General features: G+C 42.2%; 2 protein-coding genes across 4 annotated transcripts in view; one reads left to right on the top strand and one right to left on the bottom strand.

Moving 5' to 3' along the window:
• The window catches only part of LOC142657686 (cytochrome P450 4A4-like), a 60,925-nt gene extending 45,561 nt beyond the window's left edge, over positions 1 to 15,364 (top strand). Inside the window, exons 1-12 of one of the 2 annotated variants that reach the window (XM_075832967.1) lie at positions 1,816 to 2,434; positions 6,189 to 6,333; positions 6,734 to 6,778; positions 6,981 to 7,108; positions 7,188 to 7,312; positions 8,396 to 8,547; positions 9,099 to 9,205; positions 11,011 to 11,201; positions 11,740 to 11,873; positions 12,096 to 12,160; positions 13,889 to 13,971; positions 15,166 to 15,364. In XM_075832967.1, the coding sequence (XP_075689082.1) occupies positions 2,213 to 2,434; positions 6,189 to 6,333; positions 6,734 to 6,778; positions 6,981 to 7,108; positions 7,188 to 7,312; positions 8,396 to 8,547; positions 9,099 to 9,205; positions 11,011 to 11,201; positions 11,740 to 11,873; positions 12,096 to 12,160; positions 13,889 to 13,971; positions 15,166 to 15,355 (1,587 nt within the window). In that variant the 5' untranslated portion in view covers positions 1,816 to 2,212 and the 3' untranslated portion in view covers positions 15,356 to 15,364. Of the gene's footprint in view, positions 1 to 1,815; positions 2,435 to 6,188; positions 6,334 to 6,733; positions 6,779 to 6,980; positions 7,109 to 7,187; positions 7,313 to 8,395; positions 8,548 to 9,098; positions 9,206 to 11,010; positions 11,202 to 11,739; positions 11,874 to 12,095; positions 12,161 to 13,888; positions 13,972 to 15,165 lie in introns of those variants that run through there. The other variant, XM_075832968.1, reaches the window with a different exon arrangement.
• LOC142657685 (calcium-activated chloride channel regulator 1-like) overlaps positions 1 to 17,264 on the bottom strand; it is a 1,094,600-nt gene that overhangs the window by 26,945 nt on the left and 1,050,391 nt on the right. Inside the window, exon 1 of one of the 2 annotated variants that reach the window (XM_075832965.1) lies at positions 1,526 to 1,612. The exons of the other annotated variant lie outside the window; for it this stretch is intronic. The gene's annotated coding sequence lies outside the window, so the exon portion shown is untranslated. Of the gene's footprint in view, positions 1 to 1,525; positions 1,613 to 17,264 lie in introns of those variants that run through there. 2 annotated transcript variants of the gene reach the window in all.

Below are 17,264 nucleotides of genomic sequence, written 5' to 3' on the forward strand. Positions count from 1 at the left end.
ACAATATAACGTGAAGGGTACAACATTGTTCACATTAGGTTGTATACGGTCTATACATAGCCCTAGAATATTGCGTCATTGCAAGAATAGGATACAAGTTCAAAGCCTAGCAGAAATGTAGGAATCCTGAACATTGAGGCGGGATTCACACGACCGGGTCCCGCCCGAGCCCGAGTGTCGGCCGGTAAAATCGGCCATTTTGCCTAAAGTTTTGCATCCGTTCCGGGCCGGGCAGATCTGGACAGTGACATCAGCGGCAACTCCTGAAGGGGAATCCCCATGTGTTCGGGGATTCCGCTTCAGGAGTTTCCCCTGATGTCACTGCCCAGATATGGACAGAGACATCAAGCGCTCTGTCCAGGAGCGGAATCCCCGAACACACAGGGATTCCGCTCCTTCAGGGATACCTCCCTACTCTGCTATAGTGGCGTCGCTACAGCAGTAGCAGCCGCAGCGGCTAGTGGCGCCATGGAAGGTGTCGCCGGGCCAGGGCGCTTTTAAAACAAGCAGGGGAAGGGAGCCAGCGCAGTGCTCCCTCCACCTGCTGTACACCCCGGCCCTGCCACACAGTGTACAGCGCACAGCCATTCGTCCGAATGGCATCAACTCCTCCTCCTCACATGCACTCTGCGCTGTGAGGAGGAGGAGATAGAGCGCAAACGACGGAAAACCCGGCCATCACTCGGGACACATTCCGGTGATGGCCGTGTATTACCCGGCCCCATAGACTTCTATGGGAGCCGGGCGGCCGGGCACCCGGCCGAAAATAGAGCATGTCCTATTTTTTGACGGACGGTTTTCCCGGCCGTCAAAAAATCGGTCGTGTGAATAGCCCCATTAGGGGTCTATTATTCCTAATGCAGCCGGGTGCCGGCCGATTTATGAACGGCCGGCACCCGGACGGGAAACCCTGTCATGTGAATGAGGCCTTAGGAGGGATCCACGTGGGATTACAATCCTTTCATTGTAGATCTGTTTTTGGTATTGACTGGAATTTTCCCGCCAAAATTGCAAGCTATTTCCAGGCAGTTTCTGCCTTGGGGAACAGCTGGAATTGATTGGTTGGCTCCCTGGCCTATTGTTCCCTGTTCCTGGATCGGAGACTCAGACCATTTTTCATGGACCCTATTCCCCCGCTAAAGTGAATGGGTCCGTGAAGACTATCGGGTGCCACTCGGATGCCGTCAAAAACGGCCCGAGTTGCACAATGGTCGTGTGCATGAGGCATTACTGGGGAAGAATGGTTCCCATTGTACAGTAACAACAACTCATTGGGTTCTAGCTGAGCCCATGTGACCTGTGTGTTAACTATTTACCCGTCCACCCTCTCAATTTTATGTGTTTTAATTTTTTGTCACAGCCTCTTTATTAGAAGTTGGGTCATAGTAAATATCTTCCACCCATTCATATGTCGTGTGTTTTTTTTTATCATTTAGATGGTTAAGTTGAAGGGGTTCTACCAGAATCGACAATTATCATCTATCCACAGGATAGATGATAAGTGTCTGTTGGCTGGGATCCCCACCTGAAAAGGGAACGGGTAACCTCACTGTAAGCACCGCAGTGCGAAGAAGCTTTATCGGAGCAGGGCACGAGCACCTCCTGCGGCCCCATACAATGGGGGAGATATATCAAAACTGGTGCAAAGGAACAGTTGAGTTGTTGCCCATGGCAACCAATCAGGTTGCTGCTTTCATTTTCAAAAAGGCCTCGGAAAAATGAGAGGTGGAATCTGATTGGTTGTTATGGGCAGCTACTTTGCTTTTCCTTTGCACCAGTGTTGATATATTTCTTCCAGTGTCTATGGGACTGATGGGAACACCCGAGCGCTGTAATCGGCTGTTTGAACGGAACGGCAGATGCATGCTCGACTGCAGCTCCATTCACTGTCTTCTTCACTGCAGTCGTGCAGTTAGGTGGAACGGAGGAGCTCGGGACACCCGTTCTAGTGATTATTGGGGGCCCCCAGTGATCAGACTTATCACCAATACTGTGGATAGATAATTGTTGATTCTGGTACAACCCCTTTAAATATGTTTTATAATCGCATGCCTCGGTCGCTATGTTTTACTGAGGATGCATTATGTATACCTGCAGCTCCTTTCTTCCCACTGACATGCCCTCCTCCCCCTCCTCTGTGCAGTAACCTATGAACCTCCCTCATCAGAGCAGGATCTTCCTCCTGTCACTTACAGCGTGAAAATCCAAGCATATGAAGCAGAGCCCAGGCTGCGTCCCAGTCATGTCATCCCCTGTATTCTTTGGACTTCTCTCATTTAATTTCTCTGATCTGTGGTCCTGGGCTGCCTGGCTCTGCCTCCTGTATGTGCTGGTAAAAGCCTATAAGCTCTATCTGAAGTGGAGAGCGCTGGTGAAAGCTTTAAGCCCATATGATGGCCCCAAGCGCCATTGGCTGTATGGCAATGCTCGTGAGGTAAGACATATGCAATATATAAGGTTGTTTTGTCCTTACATAGCAATTCCTTAATCAATCAATCAATCAGCAGAATACAAGTCTCCATTTGTGACAGTCCGTATTCTGTCAAACTAGCAGAATGACTGGCCTTGTTGCCCATAGCAATCAATCACAGTGCAGCTTTCATGTTTCTAGAGTAGATTATGAAATGAGAGTTGGACTTTGATTGGTTGTAATGGGTAACAAGACTGATTCTTCTGTTAGACCGTTGTAATAAATAAGGCCGTGGCTGCGCAACGGTTAAGCCAAAATCACGTTAAAAGGCGCAAGTTGGGAATTCAAAATGAAACTTTATGCTTTGCTGTTTCGGAATCTTCGCTTGGGTTGTAAAAAATTAAAATTCAAGTAAGATTCTGTTACTCTGGCATGTGATAATCCAGAAAGTTAGATATTGTGGTTTGTATTTCCATCATAGAATTGCATGATAATCTGGAATCTCAGATACCGAAGCAAAAGACTGAGCAGAGAGAATCAATTAGGAGAATCAGCTGATCATTTTTATTATACATACATTTTTTTCTAACTTTTTTTGGGAGGTAAGGTGACCAAAAAACAGTAATTCCGTCTTTTTTTTTTTTTTACAGTAGTCACCCTGTTAAAGGGAATGTGTCGCTAGAATTTTTTGAATTTTTTTTTTAGTTAGACAATTATTATGTAAGTGATTAAACATTGTTGTAATTTTTTATTTTTTTTCATAAGTCAGGAAATATTATAAATTAGATTCAAATTTATAACATTTCCATGTGCTGGGCACTAGAGGGAGCAATTCCCAAAATTGCAGCATTGGCAATGTGGTAAAGCAACCTCATTGCTCTATGCTGCAAATTTGGGGTAGACACACTCTCTCTTGTCCTCACACAATCCCCCCTCCCTTATCCTGGCTAGTGCCAGGAGAAGGAGGGGGTTGAATCTTCAAACCTCCTACACTGTGTGCCGCCATTTTCTGAGTGACTGCACAGTGTATGAGGATTAGATACAGTGCTAATCACACAGTATAACACGAGTATACACGAACGTAAACCACACATCACATACACGAACATAACTTACCTGCTCCTGCCGCCTCTGCTACTCTGCCTTGCGCCTTCGCTTCCTTGAAAATATGGCCGGAAGCCGCGACCGGAAGTCGTCATCTTACTGTCCGACCGCGGCTTCCGGTCCACGTGAAAATGGCGCCGGATTTCGCTCTGCCAAAGACCTTCTTTTTGGCCTGTGAGGGAGCGGGGCATGCGCTGTTCCCACACAGACGGCGTACGCTGCAGTGAATCGAACGGCTCCCGTTCGCATTCTGTATGGGGATGTATGTGCCGTATTCCATCTCTGTATGTGTCGTTAATCGCCACACACAGAGATGGAAAAAAAAATGGCAGCCCCCATAGAGAAGTAAATGTAATAAAAAAGAAAAAAGTACAACAAAAGAACACAAATAAATAAAATTTATTTTAATAACATACTAAAAGCAATATTATAACACCTTCCCTTTAAATAATGTTACATGAAGGTACAAGGCATAATTCAAATACACTATATATATATAATAATTAAGACACAGAAAACAGATGTGTGGATGAAAAGGCCGCAATGTTTTTATTAAGGGTTACCAAATATAATCAATAATAATAAATACTTTTAAAACCAAAATACTTAATACCAATATAATAAAAACCACATATTATAAATAAACCATTTTTAATCAATCAGTCCACCCAGCAAAAGCTGGGAGACAAAAAACCCCTATAATAAAAAATTGCGACAGCCAGGGGGATAATACAATTCTTGGGGAGGGCGGGTGGCCGCTGGTCACAGGAATGGTCAGGAACTGTCACCGCACCTCAAAGCCTGTGGCTTTATATAAGAATATCTTCCCGCCGAAAGAACTGAGCTGCCAATCACGCTCCACTCCTGGTGCTTGGCAGAATCATTTTCCCGCCGCTCAACACAGCTACCAATCCTGTGAAGACTCCAGTTGATGGGCAGATTACTGACAACTTCCAGAAGCCAAAGGTAAGTTCCACCTGAAACAGAAACAGAAAAAGGGGGGGGGGGGAGAAACCAACAACCAAACACCTAAAAACAGCATTTAAATCAGCCAAACATACTAATAACACCAAATAGTTTAAATATGCCTGTACCATCATGTGTCCCCCAAGCAATACTGCTCTGGGGGGCCCCTATCATTGGAATAGTTCTGACTTTTATGGATGCAGCAATTCCAATTATGTTTATTTTTTTTGTTTTTAACATTACTTTAAGGGTTAAATGGGAAAAGGTTTTATTTATTTTTTTCCTATATTACTAAAAACTTTATTTAACTAATTTTAACATTGATAAATCGCTGGTACAATACACTGGAATACTTATGTTTTCGCTGTTTAAGCCCTGCCTCTGTCAGGCTCCACAGGATGTGCCATATATACCAGCTATGGAACCCGCATCTACATCAAGAACGGGGGTCAGTAAACCCCCGTGTGGCGGCTGCAAGCTGGTTTCAGGGGGGAGCTAGTGGAGAGAGGGCCGCGGGTCGCAGCTCCCTCCATTCTGTTCCATAGTTGAGCAGCGCTTGTTTGGCTGTTTCCATAACTCACATTAAACAGAATAGAGACTGCGAAGCCCCCTCTCCACTAGTCCCCGCCTGGAATCAACAGCTTGCGGCCACTGCACCAGGCGAAAGAGTAGTCCGGGGACCCCCATTCTCGATATATCCTTTGGATATGCCATAAATGTCTTAGTTGGGAATACACCTTTAATAGGAGGACCAAGATGGCAGACCTGGGGGCCTTTTTAGGCCCACAGGCTGCCATGACAACCATCATTGCGGTGAGGGCAATGGGGTGAAAGAGAAGCCCCCCACTGTCTAACGGCTTAGATGCCGTGGTCGCTACTGATCGCTGGATCAAAATGGTTATATTGCTGGAATCTGAGTTATCTCCGATCCCGAATGTTAGTGCCTGGTTCCAGCACTAACATACATCTGACACCCGCTGCCTTAGCCAGGGTATCTAGTTACAGAATTAGAGCAGCAAACCAAATCTTTGCCCTGGTTGAAGTAAAAGCCTACAAGTCTGCACCATACAGTGGCAAACGGAGAACCTATGGGTTGGTAATATGAACTTGTGCAGACTCCATATGTTACAGTGCAGGGCATCCGCACACAGCTGTGCCATGTGAATGAGCCCTAACTTGTACAAAGGGTGGTTTAGCCGATATAGGTATAAATATATGAGCCTCTGTTCTTCCTACATTACTTTTCCTATGTACATTTTATATTGTATTTGAAGTTTGAACTCCACTTATGGCCCATGTGATGATTCCAATCTGATAATATGTCTCATGCTTTCTTAAAATAATCTATGTGGGTTAAAAGACACTTAATCTAAACATTTCCCCTTTTACCTACATATATGTCACTATGTATTAGGATTATTTATCTCGTTTCTTGATTGTCAATTCTGGTTGTATATTATGCCTTGAACTTGGCTGTCCTAGCATGATTTATTAGCTGTCATGTGCATTCAGCTACACTTCACCTATAGGATATAATATCACTATTTGTTGCGCAGGTGCATATGTTCTATGGTTACCTGTTATTTTATGGACAGGCTGACTATAGTGTTTTTCAATGGGATAATTGACAATAAATCCACAAATAGTAATGATATTTATTCTGAATGTCCCTATATTGAGCACCTGTCTTTCTTTATTTCAACTATAGTTCCTTGAAGATGGCAATGACTTGGAGATTATGGTTCGTTATGCTGAACAATACCCATATGCCTATCCACTGTGGCTGGGAAATTTCTTTGCAACGCTGACTATATGCCACCCCGATTATGCAAAGGCAATTCTGTCCAGACAAGGTAGGAGCCCTTGTTGATGACAGATTGCTGACCACCCTTCTCTGGCTCAGCGTTTTTAAGCTAGGATCAAACTGTTTTCACATTTACAAGAATAGTTGACTTTGAAGATTACAGACTTAATCCCGAAAACACAGCTCACAAAAATATCAGGCTATCCTGTACTGAAATATTTTTAAAGGGACCTTCTGGGCAAAATTAATATACTGTATTATGCTTAGTGCAGAGCCTGAGGAGGAGGGGCATGACACAGGTATTCTTTCTTTGATATTCTTTCACTTCCTGTGTCATGCTCCGCCCTCTCAGCCCCTGCACTAGGTATAACCCAGTTTATCAGTTTTGTTTAGAGGGTTCTTTTAATCTTTTATCTCAAAGTTTTAACATATATTTTCTGCTCCTACAGATCCAAAGGATAATTTTGCCTATCACTTTATTACTCCATGGATCGGTATGTAATTTAGTACAAATAACTATAATTAATATGCCTGTATACATTAGATGGTTGTTGATGATATCATCATGATTTGGTGACATGTTTACTGTCTATTGGCACCATCAGACACTCCTCACAACAGATAGTGGGGCCACAAAAAATGTAACTTATGCTTTAACTCCTCATAGAACTCATTTTTCACATTTGTGTCATTTAGGGAAGGGATTGCTGGTGTTGTCAGGACAGAAGTGGTTTCAACATCGCAGGCTGCTAACCCCGGGATTTCATTATGATGTCCTGAAGCCGTATGTCAAACTGATGTCCGATTGTGTTCATGTCATGCTGGTAATTTTACAAAATACGAAAAAGATTGAAAATAAATGAAACATGTTGAGGTTGACTTTATAGACTCCCGTTATTTTAGGACAAATGGGAACGTCTTATCCCTGATGAGAACCCAGTGGAGCTTTTTCATCATGTCAGTCTCATGACCCTGGACTCCATCATGAAATGTGCCTTCAGTTACCAGAGTAACTGCCAGATGGACAGGTTTGTAAACAAAAAAAACATAAATCGTAAAGTAACCATTTGCGGAACAGGACTTTGCATTTGTTGGTCCATAATAAATATTGACCAGCTTCAAAGTTTGAAGACTAGGGAAAAGTTTACCAGCTCACAGATATCTAGTCCATGACAAATCTTTAAAGAGAACCTGTCACCACGTTTTTCTTGGCCAGAGATTCCCAATTAGGGTTTGCTGCAGCCATAGGGTTGTTGGAACCTAGTCAGGGGTTCCCCAGAAAGTAGCAGCAAGACCTGTCACATTTACAATAATAATAGCAAACTGATTTAATCCTGCCCAATGATGTTTGGCATGGGAGCAGACAAAGCAGGCAACAAATCTCATCTAGAATACAGTATAACATTATAAAATGCTTTACTCGCTCCTTCAACAAGGTTCTTTGAGGTAGAAATGTGAATAGGGGTTCCCTGGAAGTCGTAAAATTTTTTAGGGGTTCCCTTATAAGGGTGGAAATCACTGCCTTTATAAGGGAGATCCGAGCCCCAAAATCCTTCCCACTGCCAGCATAAATTATACTTGGTGCAGCCTTAGGCATAGAGGAAATACCAGTACTTGAAATGTAATGATTTTTAACCAATCAAAAGATTTGCTAATTTGTCACTTGATCTGCTAAAAAAATAAAAAATTAACATCACATGCCAAGGATGTGAAAGATTTTGGGGCTCCAGTTTTTTTACCAAATATTTGTTGGTCATTAGCCACAGTAACAATCAACTATCATTCAAACCTTTGTTATGGCAAACTTTTACCCAATATCTATCCTAATTGTGTGGGAGAATGGTACCTTTTCCAAAAAAAAAAAATCATTTGAAGTTCAGCTAACTCTATGGGAGAGGTTTACTCTCCAGCAACCAATCCAATTCAAGATCTCACTCTTCAGAGGCCATTTTGAACCTGAAAGAAGCAAACTGATTGGTTGCTATGGATAACCCTTTGCACTAATTTTAATAAATCTTGCCCAATACTCTGTAAAAATTGGCAATTTTAGAAGACTTGACTACTTGTTTCATGTATTTACACTTTCTCAATTTTCTGATTTCTCCTCATAGTGAGAGCGCTTACATCAAAGCTGTATACAAGCTGTCAAATCTGGTGGACTACAGATTCTTCTGTCTCCCATATCATAACGATCTGATTTTTCACTTGAGCCCTCATGGATTTCAATTTCGTAGAGCCTTGAAGATAGCACATGAACACACCGGTGAGTCAAACATCTTTGATCTAGATATCTAGATTTGAGATAATAAAGTCTATTGAACAGTGCTCTCCAACCTGTGGCTCTACAACTTATGCAAAGCTCCAATTCCCAACATGTCTTGAAAGCCACAGGCTAAAAAGACCTGATGGGAGTTGTAGTTTAGCAACAGCTGACAAGCTACTGATTGGAGAGCACGGCTATGTAGTAAAATGAAGGAAAACTTAAAGTTACCAAGTAGTCCATGAACTTCTGAAGGCCAAGAAGCACACAGCTTATTACTTCCTAATATTCTTGAATTGAGTTTAATGAGAAAACAACATGATTGTGTTTTTCTTCTTAGTTTATAGTCACAGTAACTCATGCTGATTGCTACAGTATATTGTTTCTTTGCTGTGGTCATGGACTTTGAGTTGGATATAATGAACCAGACTTCGTTATCATCTATAGTTTAGAGATACATAGTTTAGAGATACATCGACTGAATTCCATTGATCTTGATCTAAGGATAACAAACTGAGAAAATAACATTGTTCATGATCTGTACTTATATTTAGATAAAGTAATTAAGGAGAGGAAACAATCCCTCAAGGAAGAAATGGAACTAGAGAAGATACAGAAGAAGCGGCACTTGGACTTCCTTGATATACTTCTCTGTGCTAAGGTAGGGTATGGCACCACTGACTGACTTACATCGCAACTTGATTTGCCTGTAGGACTGTCTAAATAAATATGAATATTCCTGCTCGAAAACTAGCTCAGGCTACATACTGAATAACAAAGGTAAAGGGGTTGTCTCGCCAATGTATGATTTTACCGGGGCAAGTAGTGTTCAGACACTCATTTCGTGGAAATGTATTATTACATAGCGCCACCAGAAATGCAGCTGCTCTTAGTGACTCTGGCTAATGGATGGGGAACACTCATACACCCTAAGGGGGGATTCACACGAGCGTGTATTCGGTCCATGCGGGCCGCGTGGTTTTCACGCGGCACGCATGGACCAATACAAGTCTATGGGGCAGTACAGACAGTCCGTGCTTTTTGCGCAGCGTTTGTCTGCTGCGCAAAATGCGCGACAGGTTCAATAACTCTGCGTATTTCGCGCATCACGCACCCATTGAAGTCAATGGGTGCGTGAAAATCACGCGCACCACACGGAAGCACTTCCGTGGGACGAGCGTGATTCGCGCAACAGCAGTGAAAAGGATGAATGAAAACCGAAAAGCACCACGTGCTTTTCTGTTTCCGAACATCCAAACGGAGTGTCTTTGCGATGAGCGAAGCCGGACAAGCGTACCGAACTTCACCGGGTTCGGCCAAACTCGTTTTGGCCGATCCCGGCAAAAAAATTATCGGTACGCGACGTCAGGAGATAGTCACTGTCCATGGTGCTGAAAGAGTTAAACTGTTTCAGCACCATGGACAGTGACTTGCGATCCCAAAATACATTAACCTGTAAAAAAAAAACGAAGTTCTAACTTACCGATTACTCCTGTCTCCTTCCTGCAGTCCGACCTCCCGGGATGACACTTCAGTTCAAGTGACAGCTCCAGCCAATCACAGGCCAAGCACAGGCTGCAGCCAATCACAGGCTGCAGCGGTCACTTGGACTGCTGCGTCATCCAGGGAGGTGGGGCCCGATGTCAAGAGAGGCGCGTCACCAAGGACGCGTCACCAAGGACGCGTCACCAAGGCAACGGCCGGGAAGTTCTCGGTAAGTAGGAACTTTATCTTTTTTTTTTACAGGTTTTTCGCTGTTGTGTTCGGCATTCACTGTCGAGGGTGCTGAAAGATTTAGCTCTTTCAGCACCTTGGACAGTGACGGGCGTTGACAAGCCTCATCTCTATGATGCCGGCTGCGCGAAAATCACGCAGCCGCGCATCAGACACGCATGACACACGCAGCTGTCAAATGGTTTTTGCGCTCGCAAAACGCTGCGTTGTTTGCGCGCGCAAAAACGCAACGTTCGTGTGAATCTCCCCTAATAGGCATGGGTAGGGTTTATATTCTTGAGACAACCCCTATAAAGCAAACCCCTATTTTTCTGACTTCAGTCTCTTTTGATCCAGATAGCTGGCAATAGGAAACTCTGTAGCGTTCCAGCAAATGCCATCACTAGAGGGCTGACACCTACCCTTCCCATGCCCTGGATACTGGGTGCATAGAGCATGCTGCCCCTATAACTTCCCTACCAGTTTTACATGCCCAGGTGAGGGAAGTTATGGGGGCAGAACTGTAGAAAACTAATATCAGTTAGGTATAGCATCATTCTGGAAAGTTGCACAAAAGTTTTGCTAACACAAAATTTATTAGAGGGGTTGTCCCTACTTTCAGAATGAAGATGTTCGATCAGTGAAAACACCCCATGGCGACCTGCTGATAAAGCCAGGGCAAGATGAGTGTTCATTAAATGGCAAACCTACCGGTTGATCTTAATACTTAACTCATATTATTATTATTAATAGGATGAAAATGGTCAGGGTCTATCCAATGAAGATCTGCGAGCAGAAGTGGACACTTTTATGTTTGAGGGACATGATACAACAGCGAGTGGCATCTCCTGGATATTATACTCCTTGGCTAAATATCCTGAGCACCAAGAGAAATGCCGGGAGGAGATTAGAGAGGTCCTGGGAAAGAGGACTACAGTGGAGTGGTGAGACTAGTCATTTTCAGCATTTGTGTTTGATATTAGTGTCATATTTTGTATTATATTACCTATTTCACAGTTGAAATGCCAGCTGATGATCATTGCACGATCAAAAAATATATTTGTGATCAGCTGTAACCACAAATTTACCTCATATCTAATATGTGAGGATGTCAGAGGCTCAAACTTTTGCCCCATTCCTGCTTCTCTACTTTCCCTGTGCTTTATATTGCAGCTCTGCTTATTATGACTGGTTGTTACAACTGCCCCATTTCTCCTAAAAGGCTTTACCCCCAAAAAAAGCTGTTATGGCATTTCGACTATATATCCCATGAAACTTGTAGGACCTTGACTGTGCCATCTCTCTCCATTGGCCCCATAGTATCCCTTTGGGCTGCCCCTTTGATAGATATGTCCTTGCTTTGGGGTGTTGCCAGAAAATAGACAAATAGGGTGATGAACTCTTTGCAAACTTTGTCTACCTGAGATTGTTGTAGTCTTATATGTAACCTGTTTAGCCATGGTTTTCTATTGTGTGTGCCAGGGAAGACCTGGGTAAGCTGCCATACATCACCATGTGTATTAAGGAGAGCATGCGTCTCTTTCCACCGGTCCCAGAAGTGGCTCGCCAACTTAAAGAACCAATCACATTCTTTGATGGACGGAGCCTGCCCAAAGGTCAGTCATATAATTTTTTTAGACCATCAATGGATACCGTCATTAAAAAGTAGACTTTATATTCCATGCAATACTACCCAATGTTTATAGTCGGAAAATCTAGATAAATCAATGAGCCACTCAACAATAACCATATTACTTCAGAGACATACCCAAGTTTTGTGCCATGACTCTGGTATATTGTCCATCCATATTAACAAGTTTTATCTCTTCTGTCTACAGGTGCCATTGTTGTTCTCTGTATATACGCTATAAACAGGTGCCCCAGTGTCTGGGAAGATCCAGAGGTAATACTAGGGGTGGGAAATGTGTAAGTCCTGAAATCATAAAACTATTATCCAGTTCCTTTCCTACAATTTCATTCTGCTCTATTTAGCAGGACCGGGCAATCACAACTAACCGGGATATCAGCCAAATATTATTGGTACTGTCCCTATAGCAGGAGAGGTGCCACATAGCCTCTGTATGACCATCTGTTAGTAAATAGGGCAGATTTATTATTGTCTTTGCACCTCGGTTCTGGCGCTTCGTGCGTCAAATTTTTTGCCACATATTGTGTTGGACAAATTTATTAATGTGTGCGCCAGAAAGAAGTTTGCGACATGGCTGCCACGACAAGTTACATATTTAAAATATGGCCGTGGATTAGTCAAGTCGTAAAATGCACCAGATTTGTAGTACAGGATAATTGTCTAAAGTGTAGCACCCAATAGGTGGTGTAAAGAAGGGAAAGGAGTCTAACATGCGCCAAGATGTGCCAAATCTATCAAACATCGTGCACATCACTGAAAAATTTGGTGCTTCTTCAGCCTAACGCCTCTAGCTTTAGGAAATCTATCTTTAAGCCATTAGTAATAAATCTGCCCCATTGTGTCTCCACACTGCGTAAACGACATATGTAATTCCCCACAGACCCCTGGGGTTATTATAACTTTATATTAACCCTTTCATGACCTTGATGCCCATACCAAAATTTCACATTTTAGATTGCTGCATTCTAGGGTTATTTTTATTTTTATTTCTAAGTTAATTTCTAGTTTTTTAAAACTGGAGCTAATATCTTTATATTTTGTAGGTCTTATATAAGAAATCTCCTGTGAAGATGATGCCAAGTATATGTACATTTCCTTACGTATAGATGTGCTATAACGCAAAGTCCCCATTTTTGTATTAAAAAAAAATGACCACCCCATCCAGGAGCTTTACAGACAAGGAAATGATATTTCAGTTCGCTGTCACAGTACAGGGTTGGGCTGTCAAATTGATGTCACTGAGTTCAGAAGCTAGAAGTGCCATCAAACAGAGCATGTAAAATGGCAGGGACTGCACCATTTGCTGTTTTTTTTTCAAGTTAGGCAAGAAGTGAGGTGTTAAGAAAATGCTTAAAATGTAATTCCCTTTTAATTTCACTTTAGAGTGAATGTGTTCCAGGAATTTGGCGATCAGAATAAATCCCTGGATCACTGACCCGTCTCCAGCAATCTAGTACTTATAGCTTAAGATATTATATCTTTCAAAAAAGGCATCCAGGCCACTCTTGAATGTCTTTGACAAAAAAACAATCGCAACATCCGGTTGCAGAGAGTTCCATAGTCTCACTTGTATTACAGTAAAGAATCCCTATCTATGATGATTATGCACGGCCCGTAAAATGCAAAAGAACGTACATGTTCCATAATTTTCGGAACATTTCTACGGCACGGACACCCATCTGTAGACATACGGAAAGCTGTTCGCCTCCAATAGAACTGAATGGGTCCGTCATCGTGGACCATATTACGGTCCGCAATTACGGACAATTTTTACTGTTGTGTGCATGGGGCCTTACTCCCACCCCTTATCATGGTTACAGGCCGATGTTTGAAAAGATCATTAGTTTGATCTCAGTACTATCCATTCATATATAATTGAAAAAAAAAAAATTGTGAACATCTGCTTTAAAGTCCCATGTTACAAAATTGTCACAAAGTGTAATATGTGCTCTGGTAAGTATTACATTTTCTTTGCCTTTTTAGGTGTTTGATCCCTTGAGGTTTTCTCCAGAAAATTCATCCACGAGACACTCGCATGCCTTCTTGCCATTCTCTGCAGGAGGAAGGTAATGAAAAAAAAAAGAAGAAAAAAAAAGAACCTGCTTGAAACCGAATAAAAACCACATACCATGTTACTGAGGCCATATTGTGGTCCAGGGTGACTACGTCACGTCCATCAGCTCTAGTGCCGTACGCTTACAAGGAGCTTATTTCAAGTATTATACATTGCATTAAAATGTAGCTGTACCTTACTGCTTATCACAGAAAAAGGCCATACTAAGGGTATGTGCACACGTGAACTGTCTTTTATGTCTGAAAAGACACTGTTTTCAGGAGAAAACAGCTGCCTCGTTTCAGACGTAAAAGCTCTTCCTCGCATTATGCGAGGCGTCTGTGACGCTCGTAAATCTTGAGCTGCTCTTCATTGACTTCAATGAAGAACGGCTCAAATTACGTTGCAAAGAAGTGTCCTGCACTTCTTTGCCGAGGCAGTCAACTTACGCGTCGTCGTTTGACAGCTGTCAAACGACGACGACAGGTCGTCTGCACAGTACGTCGGCAAACCCATTCAAATGAATGGGCAGATGTTTGCCGACGTATTGTAGCCCTATTTTCAGGCGTAAATCGAGGCATAATACGCCTCGTTTATGCCTGAAAATAGGTCGTGTGAACCCAGCCTTAAGGTGGCCTTACACTTTAGATAGGCTGAACGTGCATGTGCTTTCATTGGGGAGTGGAGAATAAGCCACTGCCAGACTCCTGATCGAAATCCAACATACCTGATTCTTCTTTCCCCACATATACAGATAGTCGGCAGGTTCTGCCAACGGCCGACTCTCATCTAATGTGTATGGGCACCTTTACTGATACAAGGGCAGGTTAAAATACCAGTTCCCAGAAGGATGCAGACAAGCCACAATGTTATATGAGGGTCACACAGGTGAAAAATACTGATGAACAGCCTATTGGTAATGCCCATAGTAAATACATCAGGTGGGCTGTCCTGCACCTTCCAAGTCCAAAACACAAAGTACTAACACCCCAGTCTTCCCCCCTCCCCAACATCATACGCCCAGACTACACTCCGCAAGAAATAGGTATTAGTTGACATCTTGGTTAAAATACAGAAGCTCGCAACCCGCGTCAAGGGCCCGCTGGATCTAATAGTATGCGCGTGACCAATAGGCTGCTATGAATTCAATTTGTTCCCATTTTCTGTGATTTGTGTGTACCTTACCTCTATGCTTTCTCACTCCCAGGAACTGCATTGGTCAGAATTTTGCAATGAATGAAATGAAAGTTGCCGTCGCTTTGACATTACAGAAGTTTGAGCTACATCCGGACCCTGAGAGAGAACCATTAAAACGATCCCAATTAGTTTTACGCTCCTTGAATGGAATACACATCAATCTGAAGAAGATAGACTGTGACAAGATTAAAAATATCTGATCTTATAAATTTCTCAATATCATTATTATGTATAATTATATATAATTTCAAGATTTTCGGGGATGACACCAGTTTACATGTATAACTATGACATTAGCTATTAAATGTAATGCACCCCAGTCTAGCTTGCATCATAAATCAAGGTAAGTTCTTTGTTTGGCTAATGTTCCTATTACTATTTGACTGTTCCTGACTCTGATCATGACTTTGGCCTTGTTCCTGGATTACGCTCCTGTCTTGCTCTTTGGATTTCTCGCTTTGTTCCTGTGGTTCTTCTCATGGTACTGACTCCTGGCCTGACTCCTGTCCACAGTTCTGTCTCATCCTCAGACTTGCTTATTTATGACTAATACCACTTGATGACCACTGGCTATGTTTCTGACTCTACCACTACCAATCGGTGAATATTCTGGGGAACAACACGAGCTAGGAATCAGACCAGAAAGTCCATACCTTCTTACAGGGATTAAGGGTAAAGACGAAGAGATTCCTTAGACTCCGCACCCCGGTCTAGCCAGCGCCAAACCAATTGCAGCTTTTTGGATCCAATTGTCTGGTGAGAATGTAACAATTACATCTCACACTGCTTCAAATTTTCCTCATTGCCATAGAGGTAAAATATAAAATTCTGTCTGCCTGGAGCCACCACTAGGGAGAGAAGAAGAGCTTACTGCTAGGGTCGGATTGGCCCACCAGAGGATCCTCCGGTGGGCCCAGTCTCTAACACAATGATGGGCTTTATAGGTCCAGCAGAAGACAACCCTAGTTGGAGCTCTTTGGAGCCAATCATTTGCCACTAGATTCTATTACTTATGGGATGATTCACAAATTACTTAAGAGACGTTACTGATGATATGTCCTGTGTGTACAATGATAACAGCAGGGACTATGATGAACGTGGACATGAACATGTTCTATATAGATGGAGGGTGGGCCCTCAGAATCATCTCCTCTGGTGGGACCAAAGAACCCCAGTTCGACACTGCATACTACATACAGTTTTATTATTGAGTTCAATGTATTATTAGTGATCAGTAATCTCTTCTAGTGGCGGTCGCAGGCAGCCAGAATTGTTTTTTTTAAACTCTATAAGGGAATTTATTAACTTTTGTACGTGTTTTATGGTGTATACAAATTGTAAACGGCTCAAAAGTCACTATATCCTGAGAAATTGCGACTTGTGGGCTATTTTTGCCGCTTATGACACTTTTTGAAAAGTGGGCAGAGCTTCATTAGGGCATAGATTTTCACTATTATTTATGCCACAGATTTCTGCTCAAATTTACGCCAGTTTCTGGTGTAAATTATAGCAAGTTTTGTTATGTGCTGCGATGCATACAACGCCCTGACGCTGCACAGTGTTAGGACCTTTGCGGGGTCTGAATAGGAGGATTTTTATATTTTTTTATATATATATATATATATATATATATATTCAATCGGGTCACATTCACATTGTTACACCAGTGGAAAAGCGCAACTGATGTATTAAGAGCTGTGCACATCTATCTATCTATCTATCTATCTATCTATCTATCTATCTATCTATCTATCTATCTATCTATCTATCTATCTATCTATCTATATCTATCTATCTATCTATCTATCTATCTATCTATCTATCTATCTATCTATCTATCTATCTATCTATCTATCTATCTATCTATCTATCTATCTATCTATCTATCTATCCTCCTAGTTTTATGTCACTTTATCCACAGACATTTATATGCACTAGTTTTATCTTAGTTTCTCAAAATCATGTTTCTCATATGCACGTAGAAATTTAATTTGCTTTATATTATTCCGACTATTGCTGTTTTTGTGATTGTTTGTAATATTGATGCCTAATTTTTTTATCTTTTCTCTAGCAGATGTTATATATTATGCTATCTAAATGTTTTGCCAA

Source organism: Rhinoderma darwinii, chromosome 7 (genome assembly GCF_050947455.1).
Source record: "Rhinoderma darwinii isolate aRhiDar2 chromosome 7, aRhiDar2.hap1, whole genome shotgun sequence".
Classification (NCBI taxonomy): domain Eukaryota; kingdom Metazoa; phylum Chordata; class Amphibia; order Anura; family Rhinodermatidae; genus Rhinoderma; species Rhinoderma darwinii.